This window comes from Tachypleus tridentatus, chromosome 13 (genome assembly GCF_004210375.1).
Source record: "Tachypleus tridentatus isolate NWPU-2018 chromosome 13, ASM421037v1, whole genome shotgun sequence".
NCBI classification, from domain to species: Eukaryota; Metazoa; Arthropoda; class Merostomata; order Xiphosura; family Limulidae; genus Tachypleus; species Tachypleus tridentatus.
This window is the reverse complement of record NC_134837.1, coordinates 82,648,362-82,668,215: the sequence shown is the minus strand read 5'-3', so window position 1 is coordinate 82,668,215 and position 19,854 is coordinate 82,648,362. Positions and strand designations below refer to the sequence as shown.

General features: G+C 33.5%; 1 protein-coding gene across 5 annotated transcripts in view; it reads left to right on the top strand.

Annotated features, from left to right (window-relative positions):
- Positions 1-19,854, top strand: part of LOC143237716 (TNF receptor-associated factor 4-like) — a 44,779-nt gene that overhangs the window by 12,522 nt on the left and 12,403 nt on the right. For all 5 annotated transcript variants that reach the window (XR_013020205.1, XM_076477247.1, XM_076477248.1 and 2 more), the window contains 3 exons: positions 12,175-12,226; positions 14,243-14,347; positions 19,392-19,553. Coding sequence is in view for 4 of the 5 variants with exons in the window: in XM_076477248.1 (XP_076333363.1) it covers positions 12,175-12,226; positions 14,243-14,347; positions 19,392-19,553 (319 nt within the window). In the remaining variant the exon portion in view is untranslated. The remainder of the gene's footprint in view (positions 1-12,174; positions 12,227-14,242; positions 14,348-19,391; positions 19,554-19,854) is intronic.

The window sequence follows — 19,854 nt, the reverse complement described above, 5'->3', positions numbered from 1 at the left end:
AAATTTCGTTACGTGTTTACCGATTAATGCTTCGTTTTAGTATGGTCTTAAACTTTTGACCAGCTAGTATTTAGGCTAATTTCATAGTGTTCACATTTTTCCTACTAAATGCTGAAAACTTTTTTATTTTTCCTTTTCTTATTTTCATCTTTCGAAGCTCTACTCAAATAAGTGGTTGAGTCTAACAACGCAAAATGCATACTTTTTCTTTATGCTCATTGGCCTTAAGATTTTGGCTAGTAGTGTATTTGTTTTTCCACGTCGGTATTATATACACGCATGATTTTATTGTACTATCGCGAATAAATTTATTTCAATGGAACTATCGCGAATAAATTTATCTCAATGGAATTGAATAGCTCCCCTCTTATATTTGTTATAGAAATGACAACTGTCAAAATACGCTCACTTTGGTAGCAGTCTTTTCTTGTGCTCAATAAAATGACAAGGAACAGTGACATCCACTGGGAAACATCCACACAACTACTTAGCAAACCAGAGCGTTCTTTTTTGGGGATGCATCAATTTTATCGAAATCAAAATATTTTTTTTCCAAAATGCACTGTAGCCACTTTATTTTGCTTAAAAACAAACTCGATGCTGTATTCTTTTTTGAAATAACACACCGAATGAAAAAAGACAGTTGTAAACGACCATTAGACACTCATATTGCATATACGCTTTAATCCAAGAGATTGTGTTGACTGTATGTTTTATATTTATTCATCATTATTTGGCCCAGCATGGCCACGTGGGTTAAAGCGTTCGACTCGTCATTTGAAGATCGCGGGTTCGAGTCCCCGTCACACCAAATATGCTCGCCATTTCAGCCGTGAGGAAGTTATAATTTGACAGTCAATCCACTATTCGTGGTGAAAGAGTAGCCCAAAAGTTGTTGGTGGGTGGTAATGACTGGCTACTTTCCCTCTGGTCTTACACTGTTAAATTAGAGACGGCTAGTGCAGATAGCACTCGTGTAACTTTGCGTGAAATTAAAAAACAAACAAACATAATTATTTTTCCCCTCGGCGGACTCAAAGATAGCCCGATGTGGTTTTGCTATAAGAAAACTCACATACACTCGTCATTATTTTCAGACAATTTCACATTGAATTATTTCAATAGGCATCTGCTAGTTAAATAATAAACTTATAATGTGCAAAAACTGTAATAACCATGATTATCTTTGCTATTATTATTCCTTAAGTGAAATTAACGTTTTAAATGAATATAGAATATAACATCAAATATTTCGTTAGAGATAACAATTTGCGTGAACTTAGTATATAATCGTGTATATCAGTTTGTTTAACGGTGCTATTTTCAATGGATATATTATTATGTATATTTTAATATCGATGTTTGGTTTAGTTAAATATATGTTTTGAAATGAATGTAACTTGTACTTTTAAATTTGTACTGCGGCATTCATGCCCATTCTTTAACTTTGTAGAAGATTCTCGAGCGTAAGAACCAACAATGTGTATATGTATATAAATACCAGTATTGTTGCAAATCCAAATTTCGAGAATCTCGCCTAACGATTATAAAAGATAGCCATCGCAAAACGCGGAGAGAGAGAATTGTTATTGGTTTGCTACATTTGTTATATTCAAAATCTATAATTGTGATAAACGCTTGTTAATCGGGAACTACAGGTATTTGATCAGAAACGTTTATAGATTTCGAACATTTCACACCGTTTAACTTCAGTGAATTATCTCCGGACGTTAGTATTTCTACGAAGACATTCTATAACTTCAGCGAAAAAACTCGCGTTTGAAGAGCTAGCTAGCTTACCTGTTAAATGAACTATATTTATATCAACTCAGAATTAATTCGTTCATCGTGAACCGTCGATAAAATATTAAGTTCTAGACCAGGTAGAAGATTCAATATTTTTGTAAGTTTGTAAAACTTTTGTACATAAATCGTTGTTTGCAATAATAATTTGTAATAACCGTTACTGTAAATTGTACAATTGTTTGTACATTAAAATATATTTGTATTAAGAAAGAAAACTGTGTGTATCAATCTTGTTGGCAAATATCATAAATGTGATACATTTCGACATTTAAATAACTTCTAAAGTTAAATTGCAACTTAATTTGGTTTCAGGCAATTTGAAATCGTAATAAGTAAAGCAATAAATCGCAGACTTTTTCCCAAGATAAATCTTCATACTTAATATATTAATCTCTATACAACCTGTTTACAAAAGGACGCTTTACCATATCGTAAGACCAACTGCCTTTTATTCAGTAGGGCTGCTCCTGTAGTTTACCTGTTAATATTACATAAATTATTATTTTTTTTTCTTTTGCTTACTATTAACGGCTTTGAAAGCTCCAATGCATTTTGCTTCCAAACTTTGCATGTGCACTCACTGTAAACCCCATCCTTACAAAAAACATTCTAAACACATTCCTGTATAGTTAAAGACCTAACGCCGCTCGTTCACTGTAGTAGCTACATATAACTTTTTATTATCAAAACACATTACTCTAATCTTGGTTTCTTTGTTTTTCATTATAATCCCAAATTTCAAAGATAAATGTTCAAAAAATAATGAAACAAAATTAAACAAAAAAGAGCAATATTATTTCTGATAATTCATAACTTGTGTGTGATAAACTGGATATTACCTGTGTGAGGTTTTGTGAGAATAGTTTAGGACTTGCAGCTTTTACCATAACAGTGTATACTTGTAAAATAAAACTTTATTTACAAATTTAAATGTACTCACTTCTTTATTAATAGGCCCGGCATGGCCAGGTGGGTTAAGGAACTCGAATCGTAATCTGAGGTTCGTGGGTTCTAATCCCCGTAACACCAAATATGGTCGTCCTTTCAGCTGTGGGGGTCTTATAATGTGACGCTCAATCCCACTATTCGTTGGTAAAAGAGTAGCCTAAGAATTGGCGGTGGGTGGTGATGGCAAGCTGGCTTTCCTCTAGTCTTACACTGTTAAATTAGGGATGGGTAGCGCAGATAGCCATTGTGTATCTTTGCGCGAAATTCAAAACAATCCTTTATTAATAAGCTCCTCTCCTGGTGGCTTAACAGTTAGTTTACGAATGTTAAAAAACGAATTTTGATACTAGAAATAAGCATGTCCTAAAAAGCCCATTTTTGTGCTTAACAACAAACAAGCTTTTTTTTTTTTTTATATGCACAACACCGTTGCCAAGAGACTAGTGTTACAAACATGTTTAATTTCGTCTTTGGGTTTTATTTATGACAGCTAAAAAAAGTTTCACAATTCCTCCTGCATAATTTCAATTTATTTTCGTAATAACTGACTTTCCATGCACCTAATATTCTAGTAAGTTGATACACAAATTATTTTACTTTTGAGACATTATATGGTAGATACATATAATTATTCTTGGCATTTTTGTCCAAAGCTTGTTATACTTATACATTTCTGTCAGCTAAAAGATACGCTTTACAATATGATTAAATACGTATATCTACGGAAATAGGTTTAGTCGTTAGTCTATTTTATTAGGCTTAACTTGCATGTCCACTTGAAGTGGGTTTTCGCTATTATGCGATAAATGTACAATAAGCTTCCTAAGTTAGATTCTGTGCAATATTTTAATGACTTTGTTTTCTAGAGTTTCTATTTCTATTGTATAAGAGTTCGTGCAAACAACGAACTGGCCTAAGTGACAGTTTATAAAATTAATCTTTATCAGAGCCCGTATCACATGTTGTGCTTCTCTTGTGTGTTTGGTGTCATGCTCTGTGTGATATATATATATATATATATATATATATATATATATTTTAATTATAATCTACAGGAGATAAAGCCCTCATCACAGTAAAGTTTTTACTTTTAAATTTCGCGCAAAGCTACACAAAGGCTATCTGTCCTAGCCGTCCCTAACTTAGTAGTGTAAAACAAGAGGGAAAGCAGCTGGTCATCACCACTTACCGCCAACTCCTGGTCTGCTCTTTTACCAACGAATAGTGGGATTGACCGTCACATTATTACGCCCCTAACGCTGAAAGGGCGAGCATGTTTGGTGTGACGGGAATTCGAACCTGCGACCCTCAGAGTACGAGTCATCATAGTAAAGAAAAATATATTTTAATTAAAAAAAGAGGGCGTTTCTCTGGAATGCTATCTTGATTGGCGTAACAAAATAAATAGGCTTGTTTGTTTATTTTTGAATTTCGCATAAAGCTACTCGAGGGCTATCTGTGCTAGCCGTCCCTAATTTTGTAGTGTAAGACTAGAGGGAAGGCAGCTAGTCATCACCACCCACCGCCAACTCTTGGGCTACTCTTTTTACCAACGAATAGTAGGATTGACCGTCACATTATAACGCCCCCACGACGGAAAGGGCGAGCATGTTTGGCGCGACGGGTATGCGAACCCACGACCCTCGGATTGCGAGTCGCACGCCTTAACGCACTTGGCCATGCTGGGCCCAAATAGGCTTGATGTAAGAAGATCGAACAATGGCCATTACTAGTAAATTGGTGTAAATAATGATACTGCTGCTGAACTAACAATGTGTTTGTGTGTTTTTCTTATAGCAAAGCCGCATCAGGGTAACTGCTGTGTCCACCGAGGGGAATATAACCCCTGATTTCAGCGGAAACTGAATTAATATTATCCAAGCGTGAAGCTACCATTTCGATTTAGGACTAGAGAAATGAAAAAATAGGATAAAAAAGAACTTAATGCGGCTAATTTTGCAATTACCCAATGTATCAATGGGAAAAACAAGTAGCTCGTTGCTACGGCCATACGCTGAACATGCTTTTGCTGTCTTTAATGTAATAGGAATGAAAAATACTCAAGAGAAATGTTGTTTGTTCGGTACATCCGATGATAAATTGATTGATGAAACATCACAATTCTATATGTTTAATCACTGGAATCTGTACTGTCATCACCATAAAAAAATATAAAAACATTTATGTGAACGAAGCTTGAAAACTGATAAGTCAATAACAACGACAAATTTAATTCTTGACAAGCAAACGATTTAAATGAAAAATTGAAGACCTATTACTTAGGCGGAAGATTGTTTTCAACTTTCAAAATTACAGTAAGTGTAATTTTTATCTTCTAATACTACGTACTTATATGTTCGCGATTTATAAATCATGTGAAAGATAATGTGTGACTTAAGATCTTCCAGAGGTCAAGCATAACAATAACAAGCTATGGATTTTATATATTATTTTAATACTTTATAGCCGCCTTTCTATGTAAATTACCCGAGAATATTTATATTATTTCTACACACGTGATCTTGAATGAATTGCAGACATGCATGTACCAAATCTACAGTACACGTAAAATAGCAGATTCACTTATCTTGTATAGTGGCGTCATCTAGTAATAACAAAGTGCTTTTCAACGACATTGTATTACTAAGTAATTATATTTTTACTTTTTTATCTCCAATAATTTAAGCTTCCTTCTGTATAATTTTAGGGAAAATAGGTAAATAAACACGCTTTTATAGGAATGCAAATTAATACTGTTTAAATATTATTTTTATAGTATCCATGTCCTAATAACAAAACCTTGTTTAATAAAACTGTTCCTTAATATGTTAAATATTATGTACCATAGTAAATAATGTTTATTACGCTACCTATTTATCAATGTAGGTTTGAACTGAAATAAACAATCTCAACAACAAAAACAACAGCGTTGTTTAAGATTGCTTTCCTGGGTTGATCACAAACTTTAATTTTATATCAGCTTTTCTTTGTCTGATAATACACATAGAAATACCAAGTATCTTTGTTTTGGAGGGTGGAAGATCACTTAGTCTGCAGTATATCATTTTGCGATAAGGCACATTTTTCATTACTTAATGTAGTAAGGCTATTGTTAATATGATATAACTTCTTTGGTAAAGTGCGATGTTAGACAGAGAAGAATTTTCCAAATAAATATGCAACAACGACTGTGGTTTGAAGCGGAATTATTGTTTGCAGGCTTTTATAAGTATGGTGTGGTGCTTCTTTATTTACTCTCTCTTTCATTAACAATGTTAGCTATACTATATGTTACATCTAATGTAACTATGTTTATTTCATTTCAACTGTTTTTTTCATTATTACACTTTTATTATAAAGGTAGATTTGCATTGTTGGCTTAAAATTTGCATTTAGGACTAATTAAATATTCTAAAGTGGCTGAAATTCTCTAGATATTATTAATTTACGGCCAATAACATCGTTAATAGCATTTTAATTTTCATAAGTAGATATGTAACAAAAACATTTTAAAACTAGTTATACTAAAGGCCAGGTGATTTTTAGTTTAGCTCTAAGTACATGTTTTACACTGACTGGAAGTTACTAGGAATTACTTAGTATACTTTGAAATAAAAACAACAACAACTGTGTTTTGAAACACATTAGGTAATCGTAAATGTTATTCATTAAAAGGCTTGGTTTGAATACTTAAATACTCATTGTCGTATTTACTACTAATTGCTGCTGATTATATTTGCAAGATCTTAGCAAACTAAAACTTATGTTCGATATTATTTTTTTCCTTAACGAAATACCTTGTTGGTATGACGTTTTTATTTCATTTTGACAGTGATAATGCATCAGTAATTTATTTGTATATCTGGAATACTAAACGTTTCTTAAAATAATGTTAAATAGATATTTCACAGTTTGACAAACCTTTTTACAACTATTAACAATACCATATTGCTCATGTTGACTACCAGGTTTTAATTGATTGCTGTTAATACCACAATTTTTATTTAAATAATTACTGCCCATAGTTCAGTAACTTTATCACCTAATCCTTTACTTTCTTGTAGCATATTTTTCCTCTTCATAGAAAACCCTTTTGGTAGAAGAAACTCTTACTGATCTAATTACAGAAAAGATACTTTGATCAGTTTAAAGCCATCACTACCAATATGGTTTTCCAAGGATTTGTATGAGGTAGTACCAAAAAACAAGCAAACACGAAACACTTAAACTGTAAAATACGGATTGATAAAACAATCTTCCCGTAGTGAATGGATATCCCCGAAAATATCAACGGAACACTAACATGTTACCAACAAAAACAAAACAAATTACTGATACTTTTATCCCACTGCAAATGTTTACGTGTAGGAACATTTTCTAACAATACCTCTTTTATTAATATGGAAATTAGATGACTATAATAAACATTCTGTCTCAAAATAATACTCTTAAAAATATTACTGTATGGTAAACAAAAACAACTACAGAACAGGCACTAGTTAGAACACTGAGTCCTTTAAACAGGTACTTAGAATCAAACATCTGATAGTGAGGGAGCTACCCCTCACGAGAAATGGTCATCGCAAACACATTGTCAGTTTTAGTCTAGTTTGTTATTAAAACTGTCATCATTATCACTGTGAGCACATTTAATGTTAATGTTTAGATTTTCACGGTTGTCAGTCATAAATGCACAGCTATCTGGGCATGGCCTTCGTTTATAAAAAATATACAATCAGCACAATGGTAAGTAGTCAACCCATAAATAATGACCCTGGACAGGAAGGGATGCCCTATCGTCATATACAGCCAAACTTTGTATGCAGTTTGGGTTGAGCGAACTCCTAAAATGAGGTCAATACAGTTCTTGAACTGTGAATAAGATCACACTTTAATCAGCAATCAGGGGCTAAAGTTTGTGTCGTTTAGTCAGCCCACGGGCCAACTAGATTAGCGAAAACAAAATCTAACCGATTTAACAGAGCTGATACAATTTTCAAGCACTTTTTTTCTGTTTTACCTTGCTATCAAATGTGAATTTCTATACGTTTTTCCTAAAACCATACACATAGTTGTTTTGGGTTCTTCAATCTCCCAAGTCTCGTCTTTAACTTTTTGGGGATTCCAGGTCACTATGACGATTTGGAACATGTAACTGTAGGATCAGTCCAAACCAAACGTATTAAATAGTCTTGTTTTATGTTACACATGTAAATGCGTATACACGTTTGCAATCGTTTTTCTTTAAAAGATGCATATCTGCAATTCATAAAATGTAATTAACACCTGTAATTCATGTTCTTGGAGTGGACTAGTTAAACACGACAGCTACAAGCTAAAATCTTTGAAAGACGAATTAGAATGTTTGTAAAGAAATGTTAGAGGTGTTGCGAATTTGTAACTCTGTCAGCAACACACACAAATACGTAAAAAAATATCAGTGGGTCATAAAAAAGTGAAATTAGGGAAGTGATATGTGGAAGTTTTTTCTTTTGATTTTAACGTTGAGATACATGCAAAACCATACATAACAATGTAAAAAAAACATTCCATTTTCTTGTCTTTTTCACCAGCTCAAAATAATAATAATAAATATAATTAAATTTTGGGATCCTAATATGGCTGACTTAAACTTTTCTGATCGAGATACTCGCATATATTATGTTTTTTAATATATGTGTTTGACAATTATGATTTATTATAAGCTTAAGTCCCCCGCTAAAATCAGGGATTCGATTCCCCTCGGTGGACTCAGCAGATATCCCGATGTGGGTTTGCTATATGAAAACACACACACACATACAAACTTAAGCCTTTTTTGTCGCCATATTTGTTAATGATATATTTGATGAACGCGCATGCGTTGTATGTAAACAATTTTACACAAGTGTTCTTCCTCCACGGTACAGTTTAAGTTTGTGATAATCATATAACTGAACAATTTCGATAACACCTCATTTGTTTTTTTTTTTTTTACACAAGCAAATAGAAGAAAAAATTGTATAATTTGTTGTTTTGTAGATGAATGATAAAATATAATATTAATTTAACTTAAAATATTCGTTATCAGTTCGCATCTATAAACTGACACATCCCACGAACATCGAACCCATGATTTTAGCGTTTTAAATCCGTAGACTTACAGCTGCACGAGCGGGAGACGGCTAGGCTGTGAGTGTTATTAAAATACACCAGATTGAAGTCGTGAGTCATGAAACCCACAGGCTATATGTACAACATCGACGTGTAACAAACACCCTTGTTAAAGAAATTATTAGAGCTTAATACGAAGATTTCATAAAAAAAAAATGTATATCGACTGTCTAAGCTGTTCTGGTAGGTTAAATAGTTGCATTTTTACCGCGCATGGATAGTTGACTCTGACAGTTAGGTTCAACACGAGATGCATTATTTTCTTTTTATTGATAACCTATAATAGAGACGCTTTATTATCCTCTATTTTTCTTAAAATATTTTGGCCCGGCATGGCCAGGTGGCTTAAGGCGTTCGACTCGTAATTTGAGAGTCGCGGGTTCGAATCCACGTCGCACTAAACATGCTTGCCTTTTCAGCCGTGGAGACGTTATAATGTGACGGTTAATCCAACTATTCTTTGGTAAAAGAGTATTCCAAGAGTTGGACGGTGATGAGTAGCTGTCTTCCCTCTAGTCTTACACTGCTAAATTAGGGACGGCTAGCGCAGATAGCCCTCGTGTAGCTTTGAGCGAAATTCAAAAAACAAAAAAAAACAAACTTAAAATATTTCAAATAATACGCTAACACCACCTGGCTGGATATTCTACTGTATACTAGCGTTAGTTGGAATTTCTCTGATTAAACTATGCTTTATTTGTTTTTTATTACTTCTATTAGTGTGTATTTTTCTTTATGATTTATTTTGTATATATATAACCCCTTCTCCCACACCGATAACTAAGTTGCAAATCTGAGGCCTTATACCACGATAAGACAAAATAAGGGTGATATAGTTAGATGGATTGACGTGGCTAGATGGAGATGGTATAACCACATACAAGTGATATAATTAGCTGAAGGTGGTGTAGCTAGGTGCAAGTGTAGAGTTTTGGCAAGAAGCCAACAGTGCTTCCTGTTTGTATTTCGAATGTGATTGTAGCTAGAAAGACAAGTAGAAAGTTAAGTATGATGGTGGGGTGGCAATGCCAAAAAAGTACAGAAACATGGTAGAGATGAATACACAGTCATACACAAATCTCTGCATAAGTAGCCAGTAAATACTGAGTTAATCTTACAGGCTTATAGCTAATAGTCACTATAAAACTGTATATCAATATTCAATTTTAAATGTTTTTTATTTAAACCATAATTCATGCAACTGACAGGTATTCAGCATTTAGTTGCGGATAAAAGTTTTCCTGGAAAGATTTAGTTACTTAAGTAAGATTTTTGTATGGCTTTGTGTATTTATCCTTACCTTGTTTTTGCCTTTTGTACTTTTTGACATTTTTATAAAATTATTTTTTATTAGTTGCTTACATTCTTTATTTTTAAACAATTTCATTGAAGTAAGTTACTAAGTAAACATTTGATATAATTTTATAACTTAATTGTGATATGTACTCTTGACATTATATCACTTTTGTCACTTGTACAATGACCTCAGATATTAATACTGAATCATACAATTGTTTACAATTTATTATTAATCATCATTGGTCATAATCTTGGTTTTTAGGACTTAATGCTGAGGGATTTAGATTACAAAAAGTGACAGTCATTCTCACTATTCATTAGTAAATGAACTGCCTGCAACTTTGTATTGAGAGAAACAGCAATTTACATATTTTTTTTTATCTCTGTATGTTTACCTGTTTCAGTTGCTTGTCTGTTACTAAGCGACACTTGGGAACCTTATTGCTATTATCGAATGTTTCACAGACATATAAACAGAGATTTGTTGAGGATAACTTTATTTGTTTCTCTCGAAGGTTAGCTGTAGTGTGTAGTTGCTTTTGTCGAAAAACGTAACAAGTGTGAAAACAACCGATGGTTTATAAACGTTTTTGCTACTGGACAAGGCAGTTATAAAGAAAGCATTAAAAGTTTGGAGACGGCTTGAATAGGTAATGAAGAAAACTTTATAATAGGTTTTTAATGATATTGTCTTCATTACCTATTTAAGCCGTCTCCAAACTTTTATTTTCTAAAAATTGGATTTCTCGTCATCGTATTTAAATACCTTCAACATTTGCTATTCTAGGAAGAGTTTTTTCATTGGAGGTACATTAAAAATTATAATTATTTCATTAAAGATGAACTATAAGCTTTAAAAAATATTGTTATATTATATAACTAATCGTTTTTCTCACAAACTATTATTGTTTTTATTTCTCTCCCCTCTTTTATTTTCAGCAACACGAGATTTGTAAATGAATGAAATGCGTGACAGACTGGACGATTATACGTATTTACTCCCGAAGAAATAAGGCTTGCAATTATGTAGTAGCTGTGTTAAGGGATAGGCTTCATACAATGACCTAAGAACCATGAAAAGTATTTTGATCACCTTTTACGACAGCTTGTAAAACACTGTGTACCGTGATCAGTTTTTACTGAATAGAAACTGTGATTATCAATGTGCTTCCGACGAAAATATAGAAATGAAAACTTTAACATCCATGTTGCAGTTATGAAGGCTTCAGTTACTGTGCAATAGAGAGAGGGAGAAATAGAATTGTCATATTATATTCAAAACTAAAATAAATTTTATTTGAATGTTTCAATAGATATTTCTGTTAAGCCCAAAGGGATTTAAACATTAAATCAAAAGAGTAAAGAAAGGATAATGCTACCAAGAATATTGCTATCTTGTATCTAACGAACCATGTAAAATAGGTTACACCATTATTTTATGTATGTAGCGAACCCTGGAAATAAGCTGAATTTTTTGTTCTGAATGTTGTTCCCCGTTACCGAAGTTTATAGCTGCAAGGTTTGTTATTAAAAGTAATACGAAATCAGTAGATATAGAAAATACGGCAGAAAAAATCAACAAAAAACGACATATTTCAGACCCTGTTAACGATGGAAGTTTTTTTTGTTATAAATTGTAAGAAATGTTGTTGTTTTTGTTGTTTTGAATTAAGCCCAAAGCTATATAAAGGGCTGTCTGTGCTCTGCCCATCACGGGTATCGATACCCGCTTTTAGCGTTGTAACTCCCCAGACATACCGCTGAGCTACTGGGGAGTATATGAAATGCTATTAAAAATCCTATACACGTTCATGGTTCGTTGGATTTGCTTATCAAAGACGGTCGCAAAAACAAATTTTTCTTGCTGGAAAGTGTTTATGTGAAACTTTATGATGTATTTTTTGGATGTTGTTTTTGATGTTTAATTCAGCTGTGTAAATAACCTCAACATTTCATGTTCTTCTGTAGTGACAGTGTTTTCCTCGACACACAAGACAGCCCACCGCGGGACTACGAAAAGGTATGACTTGCTTGTCTGATAAAATGATACAGTCAGGTTTGGACTTGGGTTATTTATTGCATAATTATCTCGTAACTCTCTTACGTTGTGCATGCGCTTCTGGTGATTTATAGAAAACCTGATATCTACATGTTGTCCAGATTGAATTTTATATTGTTCTTAGTTTTTTAGTGTAGTAATGTTGCTTTATATCCACTAAACTTCTTTTAAATCTGTTAATACGATATTTATATTACATGTCAGAAAAGCTATCTGCTTGCTTCTGTTTATATAATTATAATTGATTTTAAGGGATGTGCCAAATTTGAACTACTACCAATACACAGAAAAGCTATTTGCTTGTTTCGGCTTATGATTATAACTGAAAAAAAGAACATCCTGTCAATCAAATCTTAATTTTATTTGTTTTTTTTACTTTATTTCTATTTGCCACATACATCAGTATTTAGTAATTGTACTTGTAGTAGATTTATATATCAGTTTGCCTCTTAGGGTTCAGTGAAAGCTTAAAAGCTTATGACGCTGTAATTCGAGGTTCCATACCTACGACGGAGACAGTGAAGGCAGCGTATTTTGCAGATTTGCGCTGAAACAAAAGAAACAGATATATATCGACCAGCTTCGCATGACCAATGTAATCAGACTTAGCAAAATCGACGATGGAATAAAAGTTCCAGGAGCAGCATGAGATGTAAAATGTCCTTTTGTAAAATGCGATTAACCCTCAACGAAACAGTTTTCTTGTTATACACAGTGTTGAAGCTAAATTCCATCATTTAGTAACAAAGTGTATTAGTGTATACTTGTTAAGGTTTCCTGTGGCGACAGCTAACGTATTTTATAGCAAAACTTTTTTCTTCAACTGAAATATAATATGAATGTAAAAGACAGATGACACAAAACAAACTTTATGACTGGCCTAATGTGAAAGATAATTTAATTTCTATTTCTATTTCAATTATATTTTTATCTATCACATGAGTTGGAGAGCAGGCAAAGTATTCATCTAACTGCAAAGTTCGTCATAATTTTCATTTAATCGCTGTCCAATTATAATTGTGATTTTCTTTTACGCCATCTCTAAGCTCTCAGGTTTTGTTCCTATCTGATAAAATTCATTGTAAGAACTTATCATTATTCATTCTTTCTTTTTAAATTTTCTTCTAGAATATCAATAACTGATGAACATGACTCAATTGGATAACTTTTTAACTGTTTTGTGTATTTATATACACACCCGTTGTTAATTATCTAACACTATTCAACTTTTATCTCCCGTTGTTTGTATTCACCAGCTATTTCAGATAGTTGTTACGCTTCCTATTTCCAAACCTATTTCATACGTTGTATAATCAACGTGTGAACTATGAAATGCAATTTGAACTGGCTACACGAGCCACTTTATTGTGTTCTAATCTTGTATTTTCAGTATACCTTCAGTTTTGGAGATCAGTGATTTGTGTGTACTGGAAAGACAGTAGCAAACTTTCGGAAATGATGAGTAATGTTATAACAAACTTACTAACTGTAGAGATTATTCTTAACTCATGCTTCTATATTAGTATAACTACTTTAATATCACGTCATTTGTCAGCTTTGATTATATAGTTGTGCCTTCTTGAAAAACTTTTTCGTCTTTGTTTAGTAGTATCTCTGTAACTAGATTTTAAATTAATGACAGTTCTATATATTTCCTACATAAGATCAAAGTTTAATTGTAAACCCATGTAATCTTATGATTCATTACCTTAATCTCTTTATCATATCTTTCAGCTCATTATTTTGGCTGCGAGGCTTGTTTAGATACTTTAATTCAATTCACTATAGGTCACAATAAAACTTTAACACCTTGAAGGTTTTTTTTCAGTCTTTAAACCAGACTACCCTTCGTCTTTCAAACAACAACAGAAAACAAACAATTTGACACAAGAATACTACGCAGTCTTTTTCTTCAGATGTGACTATGCTTTTTGGTTGTGAATTAGTGTTAAAATATTATATTAATTTACATTCCAGGTGTACCCAGATCCAAACACAGAGGATACGGTGATGAGTTCGCTTGTTTACTGTATACACCTTAAGAAGGGTTGTAAGTGGATGGACGAATTTAGAAAACTACAGGTAAGTCCTGGTGAGAATTCACTTCTAGGTTTACCAATTTTATTTGATCACTTTAAATATGAGGTAAAGAAGAAAACATTGAAAAAAAACCTAGGAATTTCACATCAAAACAATATTTTGTTACAAAATGTACCGTTAATAAGTTTAAGAATTTTGTTTGTTTGTTTGTTTTGGAATTTCGCACAAAGCTACTCGAGGGTTATCTGTGCTAGCCGTCCCTAATTTAGCAGTGTAAGACTAGAGGGAAGGCAGCTAGTCATTACTACCCACCGCCAACTCTTGGGCTACTCTTTTACCAACTAATAGTGGGATTGATCGTCACATTATAACGCCCCCACGGCTGGGAGGGCGAGCATGTTTGGCGCGACGCAAGTTTAAGAAATTTGCAAAAATGTTCCAAATGAATAATAGCTTAACAACAACTTTTCAGATGACTAGTCAAGAGGCAAACAAAAATATTTTAATTGAATAGTTACAGTGAGTGTTAAAACGTTTCAAATAATTGGTCAAGAGCTTTGCGAAAACATTCCAACTGATTGGTCAAAATGCATGTTAACATATTTTCAATGATTTATCAAGAGACGTGTAAAGATGTTTTAAATGATTGGTTAATAGATGTCAAAACGTCATAAACAGGTGACTTTCACCAATTAATCACCGTTCAATTTTATCTTGTTTTTCAAGCTTCGAATCTTAATATCGCTCGCAATTGCTGAAAGGAGAATTATAATATAAAATGCAACAAAATTTTTACTTTTTTCATGTTCCTGGGTTGAAAGTGTTATTTTCTAATTGCTTATGCCCTATCATCATCCATCGCCCTAGTGCCACACTGCCCCGAGCTCCCTGTACTCACTAGGCCAGAGAGAAAGCAACCATCTTCAGAAGAGAGCAGCAAATCAGAAGACGAGGTAGACGTTGAAGATCCAGATTACAATTTCAGAGGTACAGCTGATGAGAGAAACCAATACTATCTCAACCAAAGAGCTCTCAATGACTTGATCAGAGATCTTGAGCTAACAAAGTCGAATGCCGAGCTTTTGACATCTAGGCTTAAGGAGTGGAATTTGTTAGATGAAAGTGTGCAAGTCGCAAATCAGAGGAAGTGTCACCGATATTTTTCAAGCTTCTCTCGTCGAGATGGGCTCTGCTTCTGCCACAATGTATGTGGTATGTGCGAGGCAATTGGAATTGCCTGTTATCGAACAAATGGCGCCTCTTCATTGATAGCTCATTCAGAAGTTTCAAAGTTGTGCTTTTTCATAAAGGGAATAAGTATCCGTCTCTTACCCTGGCTCATTCGGTGCATCTAAAAGAGCAAGACGAGCGCTTCCACCAAGATACACTGAACTTTGAACGTCGCTACCAAGGAACGTATAACGAAAACATGATGGAAGACTATATATATTTGGGGGCTGATACGTGAAAGTGATTTACATTACAGTCACAAATCTCGAAAAACTACTCACTTCTAAAAAAAATTGTTTATTTTTGTATAACTTTAGTATAAATACATGTAAATCTTGATTCATATGTTGTTTTATTCAGACCTTATGCAAATGAAAATATGCAAATTTGCCCGTTTTTACATAGAAAATAGGTTAATTTCTAAATTTCATTATCCAGGTCACGAAAGCAAAGTTTGAAGGGGAATAATGGCCATTTTCTGTATTTCTACAACATAAGCAATTAAGAAATAACATGTAGTATTCAAGAACAAAATTTGTGTTACATAATCGGGTCTAGCTGGAAGAGCACTTACTTAGTGCACGTAAGGTTCTGAGTTCAAACCGTTGTGATTGGCTGCATCTATGCCAATTCCGTTTTTGCATTTTCCACGAACAGGGTTGAAGTAGTTACATTAGTTTTTCAAAACATCTCATCCAGAAATAAAGGACTTCAATGCTACATAAGTCTGAGCGTTTCATCATCGCTAGGATTATATTCGTGTATAGTTTTATCAGCAAATATGAGGCAATTAGCAACGAACACAGATAGTGTAGTTGAAACAAGAATAACGGAAAGCTGTAAGCGAGATAGAGATATGATGTAGTCGTATAAGCAACGCAAAAGCTTAAAAATCTCTTACCAGCTACAATAAATCCTTCTATTTTTTAAAATCCACATACATATTATTGTGGCACAAGTACAAACGTCAATCACAAAATAAGTATATAGTATCTCATTTATTTTAACAAGTTTCGTGAAAATTTTATCAGTAATGAAAGTGTAAGAAATTATGAAACAAAGTCAGAAGCAGAGACGTTGGCTTGTGTTAGTTGGGTTCGTTGTTTCTCAGTATATTCCTGTATTGCACATTCTACAGCTAGTCCTTAACGTGTATATACGTAGTAAATCTCGTATTTTCTAGGACCTAACGACTGACTGATGTAGGTAAATTGAACTTCTACTGTTTTCAAGCACATTGTAAGTTTCGACTGAAATAGATACATGATATTCAACTTTTTTTCTACCACGGTAACAATATCAAGAGTGGAGACACGGAGGATTAATTATACAAGTTAATATTATACCTTCATTTGTACTGCAGATAAAAAAAAAACAAGAGTAAGTTGTTCTGTTGACAGTTTATAAGAAGGGTTTAGTTAGTCAGTTGATAAAGTGTTTATGCTAAAAAAACCGTCTTATAAAATCATTTTTTTTTACGTTTCGTGCAAAGTATCGTTGTTAAGTCTTAAGCCATTTCTGATTACAACACCTTTAGCATTTTTAACTCACAAAGATATCTCATAAATCATCAACTTTATGATTTAAAAGCTCGATTGTACCACACAGTTTTAGTATAAGTCAGGCCCGGCATGGCCAGGTGGGTTAAGGCGTTCGACTCGTAATCTGAGGGTCATGGGTTCGATTACCCGTCGCACCAAACATACCCATCCTTTCAGCCGTAGGAGTATTATAATGTGACGGTCAATTCCACAATTAGTTGGTAAAAGATTGGCCCAAGAGTTGGCAGTGGGTTGTGATGACAAGCTGCTTTCCCTCTAGTCTTACACTGCTAACTTAGGAACGGCTAGCGCAGATAGCTCTCGTGTAGCTTTGCGCGAAATTCAAAACAAACAAACAAAATGTTTAAAACCAAAAACATCGCTTAGTAATATTTAGCAAAAAAAAAAAAAAAAGAAGAGTGGTAATTTGTCAAACTAACGCAGTATTCTTTGTTGGTATTAACACTTATTACTATTCAGTTTTATTTCGAGTTAAGAAATGTACCAAGAAACTCCACCAGCTAATCAAATCACCAGCAACTAAAGTACTTTCTGTCAACTCAAACCACAACATTCTTTCATTCTCGCAAACAAAACCTATTTTCGGTCTTTATATGAGAAACGCAGGATGACCGTTAAAGAGGCAGATATTTTTCTTAGGTAATCTAGTTTTGTTAGCCTATAACCCTATATATTTAATTTCGATAACAGCGAAGGACACTGGGTATATAGCTCATTGTGTAGATTTGTATTTATTTTATGCAAAATTACTTTATTTTATTTCTTTAATTTGATTATCAATCGGAAACTTTTCGTACATCATGATTAATATACACTAACATTTTTTCGTAAAGTAGGTTTTAAAAAGTGCAACTACCTTATGTATAAAACTATTACACGGCAGAGTTCTGTCACTTTTATTGCAATAAAATACAAAATATTGTTACACTTTGTGCCATCACTAATCGTATCAAATAGATTATCTCTTGTTTGTGACCCTTTTTAATTTTTTTATATTGGTGTTTCTCTTATTAGATTGTTTGTAATAACGCACAAAGCTACACAGAGCAGCGAAACTCGGTTTATAGTGTTGAAAGTCCGTAGATATTCTACTGTGTTACTGGTGGGCCTTAAACTGGAGTCTCGACTCAAAAGGAGGGTCATGAGGCCATAAGAATTGCGATAAAGGACAGTTTAAAACAAGTACAGTAATTTGCTATCAGTTTGTACGTGTGGGTAGAGATAGTTGAGTCGCAACCTAAAATATTTTCATAGTTGCGATGTGGTCGTTGGAAACTCCTGCTTTATGTTATCGTTTCTCTATCTACCTCATCAAATTTATTTCAGAAATGTTCTCTTTGTTTACAATTAGTTTTATTTTGAGAAAAAATTGTAAACCTGTCGAACTTTATGGGGAGAGGGGGTAAAGGTGTAGCTGACAACTTGTATTGAATGGTATCTTTGGCCCATCTACACTCTTCTGTCGTCTATATATGGGGTTAGTAAAATTTTTTTTAAATCGTTATGATTCAGTTTTTCTGTTGGAGCTGTTCAACTATCTACCTAACTGTTTGATTGTTGGAAATTCTATAGTGACACAATGTAAACGTACTGCTTGTAGTGTTATGTTAATATAAAAAAAATTGGCACAGGTGGTTTAAAGTTTTATGTTGTAATATATTTTTGTATTTGTTTTTAGCCGCGGCATAGTGGCTCATAGAACTGTTATGATTTTTTTTCTTCAATACACAATTTTAACTTACAAACTTCTATCTCTTTAGCGCTTTGAGATCTAGTTTCAGCGCGGCTGTTGAGGACTCCCTCTTATTTTGTTACTATATCTATGCATATTACATGGTTTTAGAACACTATGCTAACGTTTAGTATTTTATGTAATTCACACATTCTTCATCTGATAGTCATTATTGTTAAAAATATTACATATTGCTATTTCATGCTTACATGTTCTGTATCTTTCGTTAACTTTCCAATTATGTAAACGATACTTATTACGCTCTCATTATTCGATTGTTTGAAACACTATAGTAAGTTATAAAATGATGTGTTGTAACAATAATTAGTTTCATTGTATCTATGTTTGTTATTGTGATGCACATACGGGATATCCGGAAGTTGTTATCAAGTCACATATTCAGAAGAAACTAGTTTCTTAACAATTTCCGGACATCCTGTTATATATTAACAACTTTTCCAACTCGTGTTTTCTCTGATATTGTTTCTTCCATGTATAAGTTTGAAATGTTTAAGTAAAGAGATGTGGCTTTCATGGAATCGTTGCTCTTTTTTTCACGTAGGGCCATTTGAATACGTGTAAATACGATGCAATCCCTTGCACCAATCAGTGCGCAGCTATGATTCCCAGGTTGCTGATGGAAGACCACCTGTTCTATACGTGTCCTAAGCGGAGGACCAGATGTAAATTCTGCAACAGGGAATACAGTGGGGATACATTGGAGGTAAGTTGTTCTTAGTTCGTTGTGCTGACTATTTTTTTATTTTTTAGTTTCGTCGCTAAAACTAAAGTGATTCGATTCCTTTTGGTGGACACATCAGATAGCTCATTGAGACATTTTGAAGCTCTTGAACGTGTTAAATCACTGAGAATGCTTAATACATTTCAACGTTTGTTTTTGCAAACCTTAAAGCTTCAAAATGGGGTATTAGGGGTCTTGCCCATGCAAATATCGCAGCCAGATTTTTAGCTTCCTAATCCCTCGACGTAACTCATTGTGATGTTTACTCATTACCAAACTGACT